The sequence below is a fragment of the Heteronotia binoei genome, chromosome 21, assembly GCF_032191835.1.
Source record: "Heteronotia binoei isolate CCM8104 ecotype False Entrance Well chromosome 21, APGP_CSIRO_Hbin_v1, whole genome shotgun sequence".
Taxonomy (NCBI): Eukaryota; Metazoa; Chordata; class Lepidosauria; order Squamata; family Gekkonidae; genus Heteronotia; species Heteronotia binoei.
This window is the reverse complement of record NC_083243.1, coordinates 99,486,339-99,510,126: the sequence shown is the minus strand read 5'-3', so window position 1 is coordinate 99,510,126 and position 23,788 is coordinate 99,486,339. Positions and strand designations below refer to the sequence as shown.

The window sequence follows — 23,788 nt, the reverse complement described above, 5'->3', positions numbered from 1 at the left end:
TGATAATAATGGAATTAACAGCATAGGTATAAGCAAGAGGGAGTGGATAAATTGATTTTAGCTGATTTTTGAGGGAGGAATGGTGGTATGGAAATTTTATTTGTAAAGATCTTGTGTTCTGAGAGTTTTAAAATTCTTTTGCAGCTCCAGCACCAAAGAGAGGGGCAGAGATGGGCACCCTGAACCAAGTCCTCTGTGACTGCATATTTTAGTTTAATATACACAACTGAGTTGAAATAACACAGAGAACACAGCATTTTCAGAAAAGTGGAATAAAATTGGCCACAACTTTTATTTGTTACAGCTGTAAGAAGCCTTTGCACAGCATTGGGTAAGGATCCTGTCAATCAACTGCACTTCCTGCCAGTCGATCAGCTGGTAGACGGGCTGGCAGGTTTTGGATCCCACTAGGGCGGAAGCCCAGAGGTGGTCTCCCTGCCACCTGTGCATGAGGGTGATCCCTGGACATGCTCCTGGGCTGGGCACCTCAGCTGCCCCTCACGCCAAGATCCCTTATTGAGATCCCCACACTCAGGAAATGAGAACTCAGGCTGCTTTTCCTGAGAATGGATCCAGCCCCATGCTGATACCGCCAAGTTTTGACGAGAAGGAACATATGAAACATAACTGAACGCAACTTTAAAAAATACTTAAAGGGCTGGGCGGGCGGGCCAAGTGACCAGGCGTCCAAAGAAGGGCAGTAGCAGCCTGGCAACCTAAATAGTTGCAGGTGCCCCCACCCTCTGCTCTCCCCCAAAGAGACCCCATAGGTCTGAGAGGGGCTGTGTGGGCACCCAGCTTCCCGCGCTGGCCCCCTGACCCGCCCCCTCTCCTCCCCCTGTAGAGATGCAGCAATGGCTGCCCTCCCTCTTCACCCCTCTTGCGGTGCTCCAAACAACGGCCCGGGTAAGTCCGGATCCTGGCTTTTGGAAGAGGTATAGCCTCTCCTGCCTTGTATAAGCTGTCTATCATTTGTGCCAGTACTTGTAACTTGCTTCTTGAAGAAGAAAATCCCAGATGAAGCCATTGTGTTTTATGTTACTTTTTTCATAATAGGAGCAGAGCTAAGCATGAATTCCTTAGGGTTTTTGTCTTTGTGCTGTGGTAAGTTTCATGAAGACATGTTTGAGGGTTTTGGCACTTGATTACTTTGGGGCCTTCCTATATACCAGGTATGTCCAACTTCGAACAGGTCGTGATCTATTTTTTCCGGACAAAAGTGCTGGTGATCTACCACCATGAAAATTAAGTTTCAAATTAGTTTTGAATTAGATTTTAACCCACCAAAGTTGGGTTCCACCCCCTCCCCTTTACAATGCACCTTCTGTCATTTACTGATAAGCAAAATAAGCAAAAACAAAACAAAGAGACGAAGATCCAGAAAGAACTGCGAACAGTTTTTCTTAAATTTTTATTGTTATAACTTTCGTCAACTGTCGTAAGATGTCTGAGCCTGCATTTCATCCACCAGCTTTTTGAAGTTGGGTGAATATTGCGTGAGGGCCAGTCTCAGGGAATCCTGGAGATGTTCATCTGTTATGTTGGAACTCGGTCATGTTATGTACTCTTTGTCATTTTCAGATGGGAAAACGCAGATTCACACAAATAAGTTGAACTGAAACAGGAGTATACAGCTTCACTGCATCTTCTCAAGTTGGGAAATTTGTCTCTAGGCACTAGCTTCCAAAACAATTCTTGCTCAGCATGGATCTTGAGAAAAATGTCATTTTTAAGAGTTACTATTTCGTTTTCAAGAGATGCCTTGTTCAATGAGTAATTTTTACTGATAGCAGCTGCAATTTCCTTAATGTTCATATCTGCTTTGAATGGGTATGACAAGTACTCCACAACTTTTTCAATTCTTTGGAAGTCTCAGAATCTTTTTTCGATAACAGAGCAGATACTTCTTGTTCTGAAAAAAACAAGATTTGGATATTGTCCCAGATGGTCCTGCATATTAGGAAAATGATCAAAAGTGTTTTTTGCAAGGTCAGTCATCATTTGCTCTTAGGATGACACTGTACTCATCATCTTGCCAATGCATTTGTTTTTACCTTCGTTCATATCACTTAGTTCACCTGTAAAGTCAGTGAGAAATGCCAGATCACATAACCACTCCTTATCTTCCAACTCTGCTTTGTCATTTCCCCTCTCCTTCAAAAACCTTATTTCATTCAGCAAATCACGGAATCTTTGCAGAAATTTGTGCCTATTTAGCCACCTTACATCTTTGTGCAAAATGATTTCTGCTGCCCCTTCATCAAGAATATTGAAAAGTAATCTTTGAAGTGATCTTCCATGAACTGAATTTACAATTTTGAAAGTGATGTCCATGACAGTCTTTGTATTGAGTCTCTTGCTTGCCAAAACTTATTGGTGAATGATGCAGTGGTAAGAAAGGAAATCTGGAAAGTCATCATGCTGTCTACAGAGGCCTATGAAACCGTTAACCTCACCTGTCATTGCTCTTGCTCCATCAGTAGTGATGGAAACAAGTTTATGCAATGGAAGATTACACTTCGTCACAAAAGAATGGAAAGAGCTGAATATTTCCTGACCAGTAGTTCTCCCTTTTAAAGAAATCATTCCAAATAGTTCTTCTTTAACACTGAAGTCTTCAAAAACCACCCAGATAAAGACTAGTAACTGGGCTATGTCTCTTATGTCTGTAGATTCATCCATTTGGAGTGAGAAAGCAACACAAACTGAAACATCCTCCAACAATTGTTCAGTTGTGTCTCCACACATCTTTTCTATTCGCTGCACGACAGTGTTTCTTGACAATTGTACATCTTGAACAGCAGCTATGATCTCTTTCTTATTCTTAAATCCTTCAAAAAGATTGTCTGCTGTTTCAAGAAAATAATCTTTACAAATTCTCCTTCATTGAAAGGTTTGCATTTCTTTGCAATCAGGTTGCTGACCTTGAAGGATGCCATGGTTGCATTGACTGAATGTGACCTTGCAGCCAATTTAGATTTAAGTTCTTTGAGCTTCAGTTTACGAATTTCACTTTTGGGTGGAAAATCAGCATCAAACTTATTACTATGCAGAGCCTTATAATGATGCTCCAGATTACCCTTTTTTGGCAAGGATACAACAGGGTTACAAAGTAGACAACAATACTTGTCTTTCACCATGATGAAGAAGTAGTCCCATTTCCCATTCATCATGAAAGTGGTAGGTTTTGCTCTTCTTTGGAACACTCATCTTTGTTATACTGGGGTGGCTGGGGTTCTAAGTTAACACTGGCTGAATCTGGTCCAAAAGTGTCACTGTCCTAAAGTATTAAAGATCAAGAGGAACTGAAGACCTCTGGATGATGCCAAAACCACACATGCCAAAACAATCATCAAAACCCCCCAAACACCTCTTCAGCAAACCATGAGACCAAGTGGGGCTGGTGATCTACCTCTGACCCCTCCACGATCTACTGGTAGATCGCGATCTACCTGTTGGACATACCTGCTATATACATTTATTTATTCACAAAGCTTGGTACTTCTGGAGGATAGAAATTTCCCCGCACCCAGCTCCTTTCCTACCTTAAGCTATCCATTTATATTTGATGGTATACTTGCAGGAAGGGCAGCATCGATCAACTTCCAGGACTTATAGGCAAAGATATTACACTGTGATGGAAAGGCTGCTTGACTAGATAACAATACGTTTGTGTTGTCAATGCATAGATGCATGTTCCTAGCTGCTTTTTATAGATCTCCCAAGGCTAATTCAGATGTCTGAAGGTGTCAGATAAATCCCACATGTCTAAATTCCAGATTGTGTATGGCTTGACTTGTTCTGTTTAAAACTTGTTCAAATGGTGATCTGTTTTAAGGTAAATGTTTATGTTTGGAGTTTTTTGCTTGTCTACAGTGCCATTTTTTCAAAGTTCTTCAGCAGTCTGTCTACCAAATTTCAGTTTTAAAGCTGGTATGGTAGTAGTTCTCCCACCACAGTCAGCCAGAGAGGCACAATGACTCCATGCACCATGCAGACAAAAGCTTTATTCAAGCAACAGCCCTTGGAGGGTCCGCTTCTCGCCCCCAAAATACATGTGTCCCAACCCACAGAGGGCGGCATGTCTCCCTGGCGTCCGGGCAACCCCCAACTGGTCATGGGTGCCCTGACACCCAGGACAGTGGCCCTGGTGCCTTCTGCACATGGGTCCCGCCCAGCCGGCCCCCCTGGGGTGGAGTTGCTCCTGCTGGGAAGAGCAGTCTGTCGCCCAGCTTCCAGTGATTGGTCGATGCTACCAAGAAGCCCCTCGACCCTCCCCCACCACTCTTGTGACTGCCTTGCCATGACCAGGAAGCTGGAAAGGTGTGCAGTGGCTGTTGAGATCGTTCTCTCCATCTCCACCATCCAGCGATGAACTGTGGCAGTCGCCTCACACCACTCCTGCTGACCCTCCAGGTGCTCCCTCTCAATGGCTGCCCCACATGGTGGACAAGGTGGAAAGGATTCTCTGCGCAATCCCCAAGCCTGGGGCCTCGGCTCCCACCCCTCCGGGCAGTCATCAGATCCGCCCCCTTCAGGCGGCGCTCCCACCTGCTTCTCTCAGCCAGGGCTTGGTGATTTGCAAGGGGGGGAAGGTGGTGGGGGTCCATCACTTGTGGCTGTCACAGCTACCCCACACCCCAGGACATGTTTCCTCCTGCCAAGGTGGTGCCTGGAAACTCAGGTCCTCACGAAGGGGAGGGCCTCCCGCAAGGATGGCTCCTCATTGCCTCCCTCCCCTGCAGGTGACCATGGTTACCTGTTCCTGCCATATCTGCTGAGGCTGTACCCCGAAGATGTGCCCACAGACTGGGCAGCATAAAACCAGGCACACCGGGCCACTCACATGGTCATCAAGAGTGCATTCTACCAGTTCAAGATGAGTTTCTGCTGCCTGCACCACACCGGGGGGGGGGGGCACACCATGCCTGCTGAAATTTAATCAGTAGTTGCTAGCTCAACATTAGGAAGAAATTCCTGACAGAGCGATTCCTCAGTGGAACAGGCTTCCTTGGGAGGCGGTGGGCTCTCATTCCTTGGAGGTTTTTAAACAGAGGCTAGATGGCCATCTGACAGCAATGAAGATCCTGTGAATTTTGGGGGAGGTATTTGTGAGTTTCCTGCTATGACCGCCCTGCACCCCTTAAGGCGACTTATGGCGAATTATGGAGACCCTGGCCCCTCTTGCAGCCTTTGTTTCTTCCTTCTGGTTTTACCTCACGACTACTGAGTAAAGGGGGTGGGTATAATAAGGATTTCTAGTCTCTTCGGGGCTTTCTTTTATTTTCAGATAGACGGATAACTATGTATGTAGGGGACCACTGCTGATTTGCTGCTGATTCCAAATACTCAGGCACCAGAGAACTTAACAGTTAACCACAGATTTTTATTTACACACAGTCTCCAGCTGGGGGGAAGAGATATATTTACGTAGGCTATTTTGTATCTTGGATGAATAACAGTTACTAAACAGTTCAGGCTTTATAATACAGAGGTTCACTGAGGTATCGCAGGGTCCACAGTTCTTATATTCTTCACTCTCCAAACTCTAATTAGGTTGGCCTCTTTTGCTTTATGTGTCTGGTCTCTTGAGTCGACTGGTGTGTCTGTTCCCAGCCCTCCTGACTCCCTCAGACCCACATCTCTCCCTCAGCAACCTTGTTAGTTCTTAAGAGTAGTGTAAATATTTCTGTGACCACTCAGGTCTTTCACTGTGACACTCGATTGTCACTCTCAGCCACCTGGCTGTCTCCACAGAGTTAACAGCGAGCTTCAGTTCACCAGAAGTCTCTTCACAGCTCTCTGTATCAGCTCTCTCTTCAGCTCTCCTGCTGACCATCTACTACTCACTTCAACTGTCTCCCTCTGACAGTTGCTGACAGTTGACTCTCCAGCCATTATCTGTCACTCACTCATCCTGAAAGTTCCGAGCACTCCCGCCCCCACCCTCAGATCACATGACTCAGACTCCCTGAGTCCTTAGCTTTTCTATTAACCCTTCCAATTCCATCACACCTGCATTGTGCAGGGGGTTGGACTAGACCTCCCTAGAGGTCCCTTCCAACTCTATGATTCTATGATTCTAAAATGATACTGAGTTCAGCAAGAGGAGGGAAAGAAGTTCTGACAAATTGTTTTGGTGTAGCTCATTCATGTGGGCCAACAAAGTGTAATGGGACAAGCTTTATCTGTTTTGTTATTTCCATTTTCAGTGTAAGGCAGCCCTTAGCCAGGCCTTGATTACTAATATGTGGGCTGCCTCTGCAGATGCTGACATACCAGCATTCCACAGCTTCTCTCCAGTTGAGTTGTGACTCAGGGACCATTGTCAGTCTGCTGAAAAATTCATAGCATTATTTAAAAATTAGCCTCTTGATTAATTAGTAATATATTGCACATTGTATTCCATCAGTTTATTCATCTGCAGACTGCATACCACATGGCCTCTTGTCTTTGTCTGAGTTGTGTTACTAGTAAAATATAAATGTTGGCCTCAGTGAAACCAAGTCCTCTGGTATGGTGAAGTTGTCTACTGGATATTGGGAGAAGGGCTAGTTTTATTTTGTAAAATTTCCAAGCTTCATAAGTCATTACAATTCCCAATGTAAATAGTAGTGTCTTGCCTTTTAGGAACTAGATGGCTTTATCAGCTTTGCAGTAGATTTCAGGCATGGTGAGAGCTGAAAGGAATTTGTTATATGGCTTTCAGGTCCCCCTTCCTGCACATCATGTCACCAGCTCCTGGTTGAGAAATACCTGGAGATTTGGGGGTGGAGCTTAGGGGGGACAGGGTTTGGGAAGGGGAGGGGCCTCAGCAGGGTCTGCCCACCCTCCAAAGCAGCCATTTTCTGCAGGAGGATTGATTTCCATCATCTGGAGATCATTTTTAATTCCAGGAGATCTCCAGCCCCCACCTGGAGGTTTGCAGCCCTATGTCAGTGGCAACATGGAGATGCTCTGTTTGGGCAAAAATACAGTGGTAGAAGTCATTTTTATATAGAGGTTTTGTCCAAATTACAAGGGATTCCTTGAATTGCCAGTGATGTGATGTTGTCACTTCTTGTGTGTGTCTGAGGTGACATCACCATATTGCTGGCAACAGAGGCCTAGGCTTCTTTTTGCTGCTAGTATCTCCCTCAGCAGCCAGCTGATCAACTCTGGGGGAGGGGCCCCAGAGTGGGAGATTACTGTGTTACTTTCCACTGAGTGCAAGGGGGAAAAGGATATTAGGTTTACCCAAATTCCCACTTATGTTAGAGGGCGCCTGCTGGTGAACCTACTCTCCTGTCCCTGCTTACTATACTAATGGGAGAAGGGTCCTTGGGTGGAAATGGTGTTGTACAGTGTATGATGTCATGTCCAGTCAAAAGTCTGGATGTGATGTAAGCTCATTCAGCAACATTCTGGCATCCCAGAAAACTCTAAAGTTTGGGAGGGGACAGCCACAACATCGCCCACTGTACTTGTGTCAAATCTGGGGTTTTGGCCAAATGTGATGTAATTTCCATCCCGGATCCATCCTTAAAGCTCTTAGAGATACCCACCACCAGCCTGGCATCACTATTATGATTCAGCACCATGCCAGCTAGACCTCTTAATCCATTGCTGAATTCAGCAGCGAGAGAAGTTATCAATTAACCCTTGACTGGCTTGCCATTTGAGCCTTGGAAAGGGGAATGCTGCTGTGGACACAAAAAAGTAACTGATTTTTGTTGCCAGATAACATGAAGTTTGCTTGCTTTCTTCATAAGGTAAAAAATCAGTTTTTCTAAAGGACTATTTGGGGAACTCCTTTGAAGTGACAGCTAATGAGTTGGATCCTGTAGAGGATTTCTGTCTGTGGAGCACAATTTTCCCACCTGCCCCCTGAAATTCTGCTTAGGGATAGGGACCTCAAGAAACAACATGAGGGAGTTGTTGGAGGGCTACCACAGAAGGAGGGAATCAACATAATTTCCCCACCCCCATTTGCGGAAATCCTCCATGGGATCCAAACCAATGTTCCCAACATCTTTTTTCCAGCTGTTTTGGTTTCCCTTATAGAACATGAGTGAAAAACTGAATGACTGCTTGATCCAAAACCAAGCTTCCATGGGGGAGATGGTTACTATCAAGACAGAGCCCTGCTCACCATGCCAGGAAGAAGAATATGGACAGCTTTGGTAAGAGGACACACTAAGCCAGTAAATTTAAACCTTGTACCCTGCTCCACACTGAGTTGTTTGTCGAGGAACTTCTAGCATGTTGCAGAGTATTTTTGGATGTATTCTAGGCTATGCTTTTGATTTTTGCATAGCACCAGGTAATGCTGATGGGACTAGAGGTGTTTGAGTATGTCTGTAAAGAGAGCAACTCAGGTTGAGAAAACAGTAATTGGAGTGACCATTTGACTGCATGCCCACAGTCAGGTAGAAAAGTCCTCCTGGTTAGCAGTGTAGCAAAATTCCTTCTGGCTGCTCACAGTGGCTTCAAGCATCTCCAAAAACTGAACATACAGGCTTAATCCAGTTATATGCGTTACAGTTGTTCAGTTTCTCTTATCAAAGTTGTGGTTGGTGTGATGATCACTGACTGAGCTACCTGCACTGTAAAAGTCCTCTCGGGGACTAAATTAATTCTGAAGTAAGCCAAGATAAGGGCAGGCAGACAAAAGTAAAATAATTTGTCCAGTATTTTTTTTAAAATAAGCTTGTTCTTTGAAGTAATTTTCTGTCTTTCTCTGCATTCTCTTCAGCTCAGGAAAGGTTGATTCCCAGTCTTTGGACATGGAGCCTAAGAAAATGAAAGGAAAGCAGGATTTGATGATGTCTAAGAGCTTTCAGCAAGTGGATTTCTGGTGTAAGTGCCTCATTACTGAATGCAATATTTATCAATTGGAAATTGTTCTCTTTCAGTTCTTAGAAAGGATGAAGTTGCTAGTTGGGACTCCATGTCTGCCACCTGGTTAGCAGTAGATGAGACAAATGTATTTCCATCTTTTGAAGTATTAGAGGGGAGCTGCAGGCAATTTTCAGCATATGCAACTACATGTCTTTAGCAAAGAATTGACACACAGCATGGGCTGCAGTTGTGAATCTAGAGGGCAAAGCCTCCAGAACAGACACTTAGTAGAACTGCTGATGAAAAGACACAGCTTTTGTCTTGACATAGATTTAGGTATCGGAGAAAAATGTTCTGGTTTGTTCCCTTTTTTGTCTGGTGAATTGTCTTTTAAAGCAGATCATGGAGGTATATTTTCTGTACTCCTTCCTACACAAGTGAGTTGACATCAGCTATTTTTTCCAGGAAATAGCAAAACCTCTGTGATGGATGGCACATGAAAAGCAGGTTTTAAAATGCTGTTTGTTCAGAGAAATCTCTGACAAAGGCTGGGACAGTCAAGTCTTTTTATGACAAAGAAGAAATACAAACTACTGTGGGACATTTCAGAGACAGAAGGAAACTTAAGTTTTGGCAGGGAAAAATCTGCCTGGGAGTTGGGAAGTGACAGGGGTGTATCATAAGAACATAAGAGAAGCCATGTCGGATCAGACCAATGGCCCACCAAGTCCAACACTCTGTGTCACACAGTAGCCAAAAAACCCAAGTGCCACAAGGGGTCTACCAGTGGGGCTAGAAGCCCTGCCACTGTGCCCCCCCCCAGCACAAGAATACAGAGCATCACTACCGCAGACGGAGAGTTTCAACAATAAGCTGTGGCTAATAGCCACTGATGGATCTCTGCTCCATATGCTTATCCATTCCCCTCTTGAAGCTATCTATGCTTGTAGCCATCACCACCCCCTGTGGCAGTGAATTCCGCATGTTAATCACCCTTTGGGTGAAGAAGTAGTTCTTTTTATCAGTTCTAATGCAATTGCTCAGCAATTTCATTGAATGCCCACGAGTTCTTGTATTGTGAGAAAGGGAGAAAAGTACCGTATTTTTCGCTCCATAAGACGCACCTGAGCATAAGACGCACCTAGTTTTTAGAGCTGTTTGTGTGAATTTAGAGGCATTTGTGTGAATTTTTTGCAGTATTCGCTCCTTAAGACGCACATACTTTTCCCTCCACTTTTTTGGGGGGGAAAAGTGAGTCTTATGGTGCAAAAAATACGGTACTTCTTTCTCTACCTTCTCTGCCCCATGCATACTCTTGTAAGCCTCTATCATGTCACCCCGCAGTCAACATTTCTCCAAGCTAAACAGCCCCAAGCGTTTTAACCTTTCCTCATAGGGAAAGTGTTCCAAACCTTTAATTATTCTAGTTGCCCTTTTCTGCACTTTTTTCCAATACTATAATCTCTTTTTTGAGGTGTGGTGACCAGAATTGCACACAGTACTCCAAATGAGGCCACACCATCAATTTATACAGGGGCATTATGATACTGGCTGATTTGTTTTCAATTCCCTTCCTAATAATTCCCAGCATGGTGTTGGCCTTTTTTTAAATTGCAATCACACACTGTCTTGACATTTTCAGTGAGTTATCTACCATGACCCCAAGATCTCTCTCTTTGTCAGTCTCTGCCAGTTCACACCCCATCAACTTGTATTTATAGCTAAGATTTTTGGCTCCAATGTGCATTACTTTGCACTTGGCCACATTGAACCTCATCTGCCACGTTGACGCCCACTCACCCAGCCTCGACAGATCCCTTTAGAGTGCTTCACAATCCTCTCTGGTTCTCACCACCCTGAACAATTTAGTGTCATCCGCAAACTTAGCCACTTCATTGCTTACTCCCAACTCCAAATAATTAATGAACAAGTTAAAGAGCATTGGACCAAGTACTGAGCCCTATGGCACCGCACTGCTTACCATCTTTCATTGCAAAAATTCCCAATTTATACTCACTCTCTGCTTCCTATTAATTAACCAGTTCTTGATCCATAAGAGGACTTGTCCTTTTACTCCATGACTCTTGAGCTTACTAAGGAGCCTTTGATGAGGAACTTTATCAAAAGCTTTCTGGAAGTCAAGGTAAACAACATCTATTGTATCCCCTTTGTCCACATGTTTGTTCACCCCCTCAAAGAACTCTTAACAGGTTAATGAGACAAGATCTTCCCTTACAGAATCCATGCTGAGTCTTCCTCAATAACTTGTGTTCATCAATGTGCCTACTCATTCTCTCTTTGATAATGGTGTCTACCAACTTTCCTGGTATTGAAGTTAGACTGACTGGCCTGTAATTTCTCGGATCTCCTCTGGAATCCTTTTTAAAGATGGAGGTTACATTTGCTACCTTCCAGTCCTTAGTAACGGAGGCATATTTCAATGAAAGATTACATATTTTTGTCAAAAGATCCACAAGTTCACCTTTGAGTTCTTTCAGAAAACCCCATGTCTCCCTGGCTATCATATTTAGTGGCAGTATTGTGATACAAAAATAAAACCCACAATCATCATAATCTCACTCTACTTGAATCAAATACAACATAACATGGTAATACAGGGCGGAATTCTGTGCAGCATCAGTGAAAGGAGGTGAGGGAGAAAGATTTTTCCACCTCTTTTTGCCCCCTTCCCCCCACCTGTGAGCCTCAAAAATCAGTACTGAAGATTTGCAGATTTATGTTCTTATTACTCACTTGGAGAAAACCCATTCAGCCCAGGCAGATGCACTGAGTATTGGCAGAACTGGCAAGGGGGCAGTTTTGCCCACTTTTCCGTGTTTTACTGGGTCAGTTACCCTTGCAACATTTCTCTCTGGGGATTCTTTTTCTCTTGTTTTTGCTTGCAGTTGAAAGAGAAACAACAGAAATAAAGCAGCTATCTAGCCTGGGTTACCTAAATTGGGAAGTTCACCTTAGTCAAGAGAAGAAGCTTTAATATAATAAAGCCAGAAAAAATTGACTGTATACTAGTTAGCATCTGTTTTATTACTTGATTTTTCAGAGCAATTCCTAGTTTTCTTTTGTTGCCTCTTCTTTCTTCAGTCTGTGAATCCTGCCAGGAGTACTTTGTAGATGAATGTCCAAACCATGGTCCACCCGTGTTTGTGTCAGATGCTCCAGTACCCATTGGCATCCCTGACCGAGCTGCAATGACTGTCCCTCCCGGCATGGAGGTGGTGAAAGAGCCAAATGGGGAGCGGGATGTGCGCTGTGTGAATGAGGTTATTCCCAAAGGTCGTATCTTTGGCCCATATGAAGGAAAACTCTCCAGTCAGGACAAGTCAGCAGGATTCTTCTCTTGGCTGGTAGGTATCCTAACTGTGAAACTCAGTAAGGCTTTTAATGCTTTTAATCTTTTACTGGAAAAATGAGTACCTGTAGCTAGTGGAGCTCCTCAAGTTTACAGTAAGGAACTGTTTAAACTTCTGATTGTTAAAACTAAAGTAGGAACAAATCAAATAATTTGCTTAGAATAAATACTTCTGTAGACCAACCTTTAGTATTGTTCCAAACTGCTGTCATGAAACAATAGTTCTCAAAGTGAAAAGTCCTAAGGAATATATCTTGCCATCATTATAAGACCTACGTTGGCTGTCACTTTGCTTGCAAGCACTACTTGGCATTCTAATTATTACCTGTAAAGCCCTAAACTCTCGGGGGACCCAAAGTAATTAAAAGATTGCTTAATGTTATCTGAATCTGCCTGTTAGTTTAGCCCTGCTTAGAAGCTTTGCTCCATATGCCCCCATCTTTGTGGTTGCTGGCAGTAAGGACAGGGTCCTCTCTTGTATGTCTTAATCTGTAGAGGTTCTATTGTCAAGAGGAGAGGATATAAATTTCTTAATAAATAAAAGTTAATTATTCCACTTCCTCATTCTTGTTCAGTATGTGCTCCTACTAGACTTTTCCCCCTCATTTTTGTTTTAGATTGTGGATAAGAACAACCGCTATAAATCCATAGATGGGACAGATGAAACTACATCAAACTGGATGAGGTGAGTCTAGGTTCTTTATTCTTTTTTTCCTCAAAATATTTATGCTGAGACAAAGGAGAAAACCTACTGTTTCTCTCTTTTGGTGATGCTTTCAAGAAATGACTACTGTCTAATGTTTTAGAAAGATTTTTCACTGTGTCATCAAATGTTTTTTCCATTTTCTCCTTTATTTTGGAATTTTAGTGTTTCACAGTAGGTATGGGGGAAGGGTTCAGAAAATTTAACCTCACAGATGACCTTTTCTAAAGTGGTTATTTCTGTCTTGAGGGGGGGTTTTAATTCCCAGATTTATATTTTTTTAAAAAAAATCTTTTTCTGTTCGATTTTATCACTCCTGTCAAATTATGAAAAATTGGAGGTTTCTGCATATATCTGAAATGGAAACTTTCTAGCATTCTTCTGTGGGGTTTTTTTTTCTGATGTGATTTGGAGATCGGATTGCTAGTTTCAGTTGTCCAGCTAATAACATTTAATTAATCTACTATACATGGTATTTTGCAAAGTAGCTAATATTCACATTTTACAAAAAATTATCTTACTGTAGGTCGTTTCACTAAAATTGCTAGTTTTAGTTGTCCAGCTAATAAAATTTAATTAATCTACTATACATGGTATTTTGCAAAGAAGCTAACATTCACATTTAAAAAAAATTATCTTACTGTAGGTCGTTTCATAGGGTAGCCATGTTGATTGGCACAGAGCTAGATTTGAGTTCACTAGAACCTTTAGACACTGACAAGATTTTCAGAGTATGAGCATTCAAGAGTCAAAGCTGATTAAGGGAGCTTTGACTTTCAAAAGCGTATATTCCCAAAATTTTGTTGGTTCTTAAGGTGCTTCTTAAGCCAGTTTAGTGTAGTGGATAAATGTGTGGACTCTAATCTGGGGTTTGATTCCCCACTCCTCCACATGCACCTGCTGAGTGACTTTGGGTCAGTCACATTTCTTGAAAGAGCTGCTCTCTCAAGAGCAGTTCTTGAAAGAACTCTCTTAGCCCCACCTACCTCACAGGGTGTCTAGTGTGGGGAGAGGCAAGAAACAGAGATTGTAAACTGCTCTGAGTGAAAGGCAGGGTATAAATCAAATCTCTTCCTCTTCTTCTACTGGACTTGAATCTAGTTCTTTTACTGTAGGTTGCTTACTCCACAAATTTCCAAATTTGTCTTGGCTTAAATTCTTATGCCTCTTGTGGAAAACAAAATAAATTGACTAAAATAGTTCTGTTGATGTTTTCTCATTGCCCAAAGTGAAGTTTTAAATTAGGGATTTCCCAGTATATATTCCTTGCTGGCTATATAACAATAGAACTCTGAAGCATCTTTATAAACCCAACAGTGGTACTACTATGCAGAAACAGTTCTGTATCCATATGGTATACTCTGCTGAATCATTAATGCCTTCCTTGCAGCCCACAAATCCCAAGCAGTACCATATTTAACATATTTAAGAGCTGCCATATAACACATTGAGAAATTATGAACGTTTGAACAGTGTGATGGTAGCAAACTTCCTAAAAGGGGCTAGCTATTTTCACCTCGCTCAAGAGCATAAATGTCATTGACTACTTCTTATGGCTAAGGTTTAGTCATGTGTATATTTAACTTGTGAATAAAACTCACTGAACATGGAGTGACATCCTTCCAAATAAGCATGTGTAGGGTTGAGTTTCAAGGCTGTTTATAACTGTTTAATATTGATACTGTTCAATAATTTGTTTAAACCGGTATAGAATATTTTTGTGTTTTGTAGTCTGTGACTTTATTGTTTTATAGAAGAATAGCAAAGGAATTCAGGAATGGTTAATTTAGTGCATGTGTTAATATGTTCATGAAACAATTCTGCTACGCTAATTACCAATATGTTTAGGGCAACTATCTTGATGCACATAGGCAATAAAAACAGTTTATCTAGCTTCATCAGACCATGGTCCTGTTTTTCTCTGTGACTAGCCGTTGATCCTGGATGGTTGTGAGCAGGGCATGAAGATTATGGTCATACCCTACTTATTAGTTTGTTTCCTCCAGCATGAAATACTCAGATTTGTGCTATTATATATGGAAGTTCTGTATGCATCTGTTGATAACTCTGCTATTTATAAATTTGTCCTAATCCCTTGGGGGGGAATCTAAGCTAGCAATTTATGATATGGAAGTCCACTGTTGTGTGCCAAAGTACTTTCTTTTGTCTGTTCTAACACTTTCCCTCACTCTGGTCTATCTCTCACAGCCAGATTCCTTGCTGTTAAATTAAAGAGGGATGAAACTAGAAATAGAGAGAACATTGACTTAGAAAACAAGAATGTCTGTTGCGAACTTTCTGAAGAAGGTCATTTTGATAGAATTCTGCCTTTTCAGTTTTCAGATAGCCCCCAAAGAGGAGCATGATGGACAGGAAAAGATTTAGAATCATTTTGGAAAACTGAGCCTGTCTCAGTGGAGAGGGTTTGATTGCATTACTGTTTGATATTATTCCTACTCTCTTGAATCTAGATTTATTCTGCCTGTCTCTTCCAAAAGTAGCCTGGAATTTCTAACGCATATTTAGAACTATACAGAATCTTCTTGAAATAATAAGAAACTTCTTTAAATAATGTTGTCTAAGCTTTAGTATAGCTGAAAGGCATTTTAACCACCTTTTTGGGGCCATGCTATATGTTATAAGGGGGATTTGCTGTGGCTCTCCAAACATCATCTTACGTTTAAAAAACAGATGTTGTAGGGAAGAAGACGAACACCACCACTGCATGTGCTCACACAACACACACACACTTTTCCCATTAGGCATGACTCCTTGGAGCTGTTATTAGTTCTGTGGGGGAGGGTAGGTGGAGGGTAGGTACAATACAAGTATCTTATCATCTCCCCATCCCCACTGTGGCTAATAGCTCTGGTGGAGAGGAGAATTTTGGGGAGAAAGAGCTCAAAGAGATGGAAGAATTAAACCTGTTCTCCCCTTTGCACCTCAGTTCAGCTCCTATGCAAATCAAGGACCCTATGATTGCTTTTAAATATTAAGAGTTACTTGTAATGTATAATATAGCCAGAGTCTGCTCTGCTGCCTCGCTGCTTTCCTGTTCCTCAGATGTTTCCCTTCAGAGTTTGTGTCATTCTTTTTGGGGGGTCCTGTATTGCTTTCTTTCTCATAGAGAAGCATCTGCTACTTCAACTGTGAAATGGGAGGTGGAGATAATCTCGCAACACTGGCTGCTTTTCCCTCCTTTGTTCTGTAAAGAAAAAGATGTAGTGAACAGCTAAGATGAACAAGAAGATCTCTAGTCTTTGTTGAAACACAATTCTCAAGCATAGTTATCTTTAGAAAAACTACCGTGGTAGAAGTTTCTCTTTCTAAGAATTGCTTGGGACGGAAGGACGTATGGTGGTGTTGTAAATGGCCTAAGTTCAGTTTTCTTTAACACTAATGTTCTGGCAAGTCTAGATGGCTTTTTGTAAGCCATGTTGTACTTCTGTACGCATTTGTATAATATGACTTTCTGAGCAGAGGTGGTCCAATATTGAATGCTAAGATGTTTTGTTCTGTTAACATGTATGCAAGAGTTATCCCATGCATGTAGTCATACCATCTGTATGACATAAAGCATGGTGAACATGAGCTAATCACATATTAATTTATTTTACAGAATCTATACCCTGCCTTTCTGCCCTCATTATGGCCACCAAGATGGCTAACGAATTAAAACATATATAATAAAATCACATTTTAAGAATATAGCTAAAATACATACAAAAACATTAAAACAATAATTAAAACATTAGACAGGAAGGGGTCACTGAAAGAATACCAAATGAAGGGGAAAAAAATCTTAATCCACTAACAAAAGTTAGCAACAGAAGGGGACTGGCATATCATGAAATGTGTGGATAGAGTATCAGATGTTTAGCATTTAGGTTTATGGAAAGTTACCCACGCTGATATGGATTACCAATCATATGACTATGTGGTATTTACCTTGTGATACATTTATCTTGTGCAAACCTTCTTGTCCATTTTTGGGAGATTCTTATACATGGATGAAAGCACTGCATTTGAGATATAGTTTATTTATTTTTGATTTAGCAGAAACAGTAAAGTGTCCCTCATGATGTGAGTTTTGGATTAGGATAAGAGAATTATTGAGTATTTTACAAATGTACAAACTTTGAGAAGATTTAGTTGGCTCCAAGGGGGAAAAAGTGCCTTGACTGTACCTCTAAGGCGGGGGTGGCCAAACTGAGGCTCAGAAGCAACATGTGGCTCTTTCACACATATTGTGTGGCTCTTGAAGCCCCCACCATCCCATTGGCTGGCTTGGAGAAGGTATTTGTCTCTTTAAATCACTTCGCCAAACCAAGCCAGCCAGCAGTTTGGACAATGCATTTAAAGTTAAAGTTGCTTTCTTTCTGCCCTCCTCCCCCGGTGCAGGATGTGTGTTGATTTTTTTCCAATCACTATTTTTTTTTAGAAGTAAAGTATCTGCCACTTTCTAGAAAAGCTGAAAGTTTGGTATGAGTTGAGGAAAAGGTGAGCATGAATATACAACTGGCCGAGTTTCTTGCCTGTAGGGTTGGGGGTTCTTCAAATTGATTTCATTTTACTCGTTTGTGCTTTGTGGGATATTGGACTCAAGGAACTTGACTGAACGAAAGAGGAAGCCCAAGTTCTCCAAGGAGGAGCTGGACATTCTGGTCACTGAAGTGACTCGGAACGAAGCCAGACTGTTTGGAAGGGAGACGATACGTCTATCCCATGCTGACAGGGATAAGATCTGGGAAAGCATAGCCAGAAAAATCACATCGGTGAGCCAGGTCCCCAGATCTGTTAAAGATATTAAGCACAGATGGGATGACATGAAGAGAAGGACCAAAGACAAACTGGCTTTCATGCAGAGGTCCCTCTCCAGTCCCGGCAGCATGGGGAGGCCCTCGGCCATTGTCCTGACCGCCCACGAGAGAGCTATCGAGTCGACGCTGCATTCGTCATGCCAGATGCACAGCTTCCGGAGAGCGGATCTGGACGTGGTTGACAGCCCATCAACCAGCTGTAAGTATTACCTTTCCTTCCCTGATCCCTATTGCACATATCAGTTCTAACAAAGAAGTGTATTATGTAAAAGGTCAGACTACCCTACTAGCAAACCATGTTCTCAGGTTTAGTGTTTCCTGTTGTACTTTGGTCTTTTTACCTCGTTGCATTCCTTAGTCCTAGCTAATGAATAGATTGTGTTCAGCTGTACATTATATAAGATGGCATAAACTAGGATCCTTTTTTGCTAATTTGATCAAAGATAGGTGTCAGGCAATTGCTTCCAGCCTGTGGAGATGCGTAGAGTTTTTTAAAAGGTGAAGGTACTCCCCTGTGCAAGCACCAGTTGTTTCCGACTCTGGGGTGATGTTTCATCATGACGTTTTCACAGCAGCCTTTTTATGGGATGGTTTGCCATTGCCTTCCCCAGTCATCTACCCTTTCCCCCCAGCAAGTTGGGTACTCATTTTACTGACCTCAGAAGCATGGAAGGCTGAGTCAACCTTGATCCAGCTACTTGAACTGAGCTTCCACCGGGATCAAACTCAGGTCATGAGCAGAGTTTGAACTGCAGAACTGCAGCTTGCCACTTAAACACACACATATATCCAAGATGTGGAGATGGGACACAAAGTTTTAACCACATATTCATCATTAATTCATGATATAGATTTGTGATTGATTCACATGGAGGAGGGAATGGGCCTGCATTGCATGTAAGACAAGTTGCATGAACTGGTCATATACAACGCAATCTGAATGGATGGTAACCTCACTTTCCGTGATACTTCCACTCCTCAGCTGACACCAAAGATTGTAGAAATAGGGATATAACATGTGTGTGCATTTATTTAATACATGTGGTACTTCTTATCCCCTTGCTGGAATCTCTATCAGGATCCTCTCTTCCTCCCTCAGACTACTCAGATTGAATTCCAATACTAGGATTCCCAGTAAGTAATTTGAGGGGGAAATGTGCATTGGAGGGGGTTACTTGTTTTCACCCCAGTGTCCACAGAGACTGCAGGTGTGAACAGGGACATAGTTATGCAGTTCCACAATGCCAAAGTTTAGAGAACATAGTAAAAGTGTAAGTTTGTTGCTAAGGTTCACCAATGTATTGCAAGTATCAGTATTTCATCAGAGAATAACTTATCTTTGACTGTTTCTGAGAGGGACATCCTCTCACACTAGAGAATAATTTAATTTGCATTAAAGAATGTTACTGAATTCTTGGGAGCATTTTTCTCCCTTAATCAAAGAAGTGCACATCTATGGTACTTGATGATAGGGGGATGGGTTTACCTTATTGCCCTTGATGAAAACTAGGGAACCTAAACAAAGCTTGAGGGCACTTTTATTGCAATCTCTAAACCGCAGGATTGTTGAAATAAGCATGCAAGTCACTTTAAAAAACTCTCATGTTTTAGGTCTCTGCAGATACTGGGGGCAGAATTTAAGGAGAGGGCCATTCTCTGGGGTTCTCTTCCTCAAAGTTCAGAAACTTAGCAATGTCATCAAAGTGAACCCCCAGGAATAAAAAAGGGATCACACCCTAACCAGGGTGAAGCTAGAGGAATCCAGTCATCGGTATTGTGATTTGCTATAACCTCTTCAGGATGAACATGTAATGATATTGTTGTGTTCAGTAGGTTTTCTGTTGTTTTTGTGATGTTTATGATGATATAGTCAATGGTGTGTTCAAATCCATTAGAAACCACTTTAGGAGCATTCTGCTGATAACATGAGATATACATTTAAAAAATCTGGTGTTTGAGGATTTACCACTTAAAACATTTTATTTGGTATTTATAAAATTCAGGGTAAGTATCACAACTGTAAGAAATTACTTTTCATTGCTTTTATGAACAAGAGCACATGGCTCTATGCATAAGGTATACTGCTTTAGCAATAGTATACTGGGTTAAACCTGAGGAAGACTCCAGAAGCACATCAGTGTCCTTCAAGACATGTTTTTGATCTACAGATTTTAGTTTCACTTGACTATAGGTAGAATGACTTAAAATGATTAAGCCAGATGAGGGGCTGTGGCCTGTTGCCTTATTCTCAAGTCTGTACAAGACTACTAAGCCATTCTAGAGGCTTCAGTGAAGTACGTCAGAGCTCCTTTTAATTGGCTTTCTTATTTTGTGTTGGGGTTGAGCTTGACCCGTTTAGAAGATGTATGGTAGAAATGGATGGGTTGGCTCTATAGTAAACTGTGCTGCTACCTTACAGTGGTGAAAACTTTTGCCTTGGGTGGAGAGGCTGCTGGGTTTGGCCATATTGCTGTTGAGCTCTTTTTCTCACCTGTAGCAATTTGTGCCAACATATGAAGCTGCCTTATGTTAAGATAGCAGTGTACACTAGTTTAGTACAGTCTGTGCCAACTGGAAGAAATTCCCAAGTTATTTATTTAGAGCATTTGAATGCTGCCTCTCCATAGGCCAACTGGAGGCAGTGCACAAGTAAATAGTCCTTTAAAATAATAAAACACAATTTAAATTATCAGTATTAAAAACAATATAGGGGCCTAAAACAGCATAAAACAAATACAGAGCAGTTTTTTAAAAATCCATTAAACAGTCTTTGGCTATAAGCAGACCATAAAAAGTCTTAGCGACAATTGCTGGCATCTCCAATTAAGAGAGTCAGGCATTTTGTGATATGAAAAACCTTGATCCAAGAGCCTGGAGAACTGCTGTCAGAGTAGGCAATGCTGACAGTGATCTGACTGAGTATATGGCAGCTTTGTATGTTCAAAACGACTGGGGTGGGGGAATGAAACTCATTAGTTAAAAGCCTGGGTTAAAAGTGCTTTGATCTGATGCCTAAAAATTGTGTGGTAGACACCAGCCAAACTTCAAATAGGATGGCTTTCCATAGTTAAGGTACTACCACTGAAAAAACCTTGTCTCTGGTTGCTACCTACCTTACCTTTGCAAACAGAGATACAGAGAGAGGGTTTGGAAGGCAGAATACTGGTGGACTGGACAATGCAGTGGTATGCAATCCATCAAGTGCCCTAACCCCAAGCCAGTTCCATCTTTAAAGGTGCCTAGAAACACATGGGCAGCCAGTGCAAATCTTTTTATCACAGGGGCTATATCATTCTTGAATCCAGCCCCTGGCATTAGTTTGACTGCCACATTTTGGACCAATTGAAGTAGAGAATTTTCAAAAGCAGATACACACATAACACATTACAGTAATCTAACCTGGAACTTAACATGGATCACCATGACCAGATCACACTTTTTGAGGAACAGCTGTAGCTTGAGAATTAGTAAAAGCAGATAAAAGGTTCAGTGTGCCTCAGAAGAAGCATGGAGCCTCCACCCTTAAGTTGGGATCTAGCAGCACCCTCAGGCTGTGAACCTGCTCCTTCAGGGGAAGTGCAATCCCTTTCTAGGGCAAGGTGACTCCTTAGTTCTCATGCAGGTTTAATTATTAGTTATTATCTATCCCATTATTTTCTCCAGGTACCTGTTCAGGACCTCCACAAACCCACCTGACTCAACTGACAGGGACAAATAGTGTTTGGTGTCATCTTGTTACCCTAGCCCCCTGAATGATCTCTCCTAGTGGCTTCATATAGATGTTAAAGAGTGGTGGGACAAGATGGACCCTTGCCAGGCTCCATAGCATAAATGCTTTGTGCCTGAGCAAGCAGTCCTCCAGCACACCCTTCTGCAACTGGCCACTCAAATAAAAGCAGAACCTCTGAAGCATGATGCACCCTGACCCAAATTCCCAACTTGGCCATCCTTACTATAAGAATACCACGATTGATGGCAGGGTTTTTTTGTAACAGTACTTATTGGCTGTGTGCGGGACTTCCCCCCCCCCCCCCCCTGGAAAAAGAGATGCTGGAACTCTCAAGAGGTAAATGAAGGAAAAGCACATGGGTTCCCTATTAATTTTTAAACATTTTTTTTAGAAGCTTGTTTCCACAAAGAGGATCCGGAACTTCATTCCACCGCATTCCCCCCCCAAAAAGCCCTGGTTATATGTACAGTGGGGGGGGGGGGGCTCCCACAAGTCCTGAGGAAGAAATTGGTGCAAATCAGTGCAACCTTATATATGAGTACTGGGACTTTTCTTTTTACAAAATATGCACTAGTTGATGGTATCAAAAAGCTGCCAAGAATTCCAGAAGACCCAATAGGAATGTATTAACAAAAGTCACTTCTCTGGCAGAGGTCATCAGTTAGGGTAGCAAAGGCCATTTCCATCTCGAACCCAAGACTGAATTCAGATTGAAATGACTGTTGGGTGGACAGCATTGCTACTGATGGAGAAGGTGAAATTCAGCTTGGGATCTTCTGCATGCAAGCATGTTTCCTGCCATTGAGCTACAACTTTCCTTTATTGAGCTATGCCTGCCTTTGACACAGATTTCCAGATCCCATACAAGTAGTGGCAGAAATTGATTAAGGCTTTAAGAATTCTCACAGGATGAGATATAAAGTGATTCCCTGTAACTGACTCAATGTGCATTGGGTTCCTGATGTATCTAGTATGTGTATAGAAAAGCTGTTATCAGCTGTTGCAGTTTGATGTTTTAAGGGAAGTGTTGCATTCAGTGTTGGTTTGTATGTGTCTTTCCATTTACCTGAGTTTTGTAGCTTCAAAGCAGTAGTACTCAGTCATATAATCCAGTGGATATTATGCAAAATACTTAGTGAAAACTTTACAAGTAATTCCAATAGTAATCTGGGAGTAAAGCCTGCTGTGTGCACATTGTTCCTTAGAAATTGAGCACTGTCCACCTTGTCTTTTAATAATATAGTTCTGGTCATTCCTGTTATGACAACATATTTATTCTGCCTGGTTGGCTCTACCCCATATTTTTAAAATGAACATTCCATTTCACAAGCAGTGATCATTAGATGAATCCTATTTTTCTAGAAAAGCCATTGGGTTTTACCAAAATTCTAAGAATATGTTAACTTTATTTGAAACAGATTGTTGAAGAAAAGTTCTCTTGCAAATAATCTATATTTCTTTTTCATTTTCAAGCTGATGATGGTGAAGAGGTTCCAGGCCCCTCGCAGAAACATCGTTTTTCATCTCTGCAGAGGGATTCAATAGAAGCTGACCAGCTGTCTCTGCCACCTTTCCTTCATTCTTCATCTTTATCAAACCACATGGATGTGATTAGCCAAAGACAGAACATGAAGCACTCAAACTCATGTTCGCAATCTTCCTGCAAGCCCTCTAGGCAACATGCTCTAAACTCTCCTGTCTCTGGTTTTGACCATCAGCTCTTCAACTCCTATATTCAACAGACTGAGCTATTCAGGCAGTTCTGTCAAGAGCTGGTGACAGTCCACAGAGACATGGCAAATAACATGCTTGTGATTAGTCAGAAGATGACTGATCTGACTGGGCAGGTTAGTCAGATGTGCCAGACCCTGACCAAAATCAGGGATGAGCTCCAAACTTTGAATAAAGGCCAGATCTCTAATGTGAGTCAGGTAATTAATTTGCAGACAGCTGAATCAAAGAGCCCTTCTGAACCCAAGACAGATACTGACCAAAGTCATCCCAAGCAGACCCTTCCTGCTCGTGTCACTAGGACACGGAAGAGAAAGCACAATTTTTAGCTTTCTTGTATTAACGGGGGAAGTTAATGATGCTAACTTGGCACACTTCTTAAGCATGATTATGGGTGGTTAATAGTATCCTTTCTTAAGAGTAATATAAACCATGGCAGCTTGGCAATAGGACTTTCTCTTTGCACTTTGAATCCCAGCACCAGAACATGCAGTGTATTTGTGACACAATAACTAAGAATAAGCGATATTTAAGAGATTTTCCTGGTCTGCAAAGTCAAACTATACATAGATCTGTTTCCTTGATAGCTTGTGCTCAGGAAGCATTATTATTTA

General features: G+C 41.9%; 1 protein-coding gene across 3 annotated transcripts in view; it reads left to right on the top strand.

The window, feature by feature from the left end:
- The window catches only part of PRDM11 (PR/SET domain 11), a 59,078-nt gene that overhangs the window by 17,374 nt on the left and 17,916 nt on the right, over positions 1-23,788 (top strand). For 2 of the 3 annotated variants that reach the window (XM_060262998.1, XM_060263000.1), the window contains exons 2-5: positions 8,044-8,162; positions 8,735-8,838; positions 11,923-12,185; positions 12,808-12,875. In XM_060262998.1, the coding sequence (XP_060118981.1) occupies positions 8,047-8,162; positions 8,735-8,838; positions 11,923-12,185; positions 12,808-12,875 (551 nt within the window). In that variant the 5' untranslated portion in view covers positions 8,044-8,046. Of the gene's footprint in view, positions 1-8,022; positions 8,163-8,734; positions 8,839-11,922; positions 12,186-12,807; positions 12,876-23,788 lie in introns of all 3 variants that reach the window. The other variant, XM_060262999.1, reaches the window with a different exon arrangement.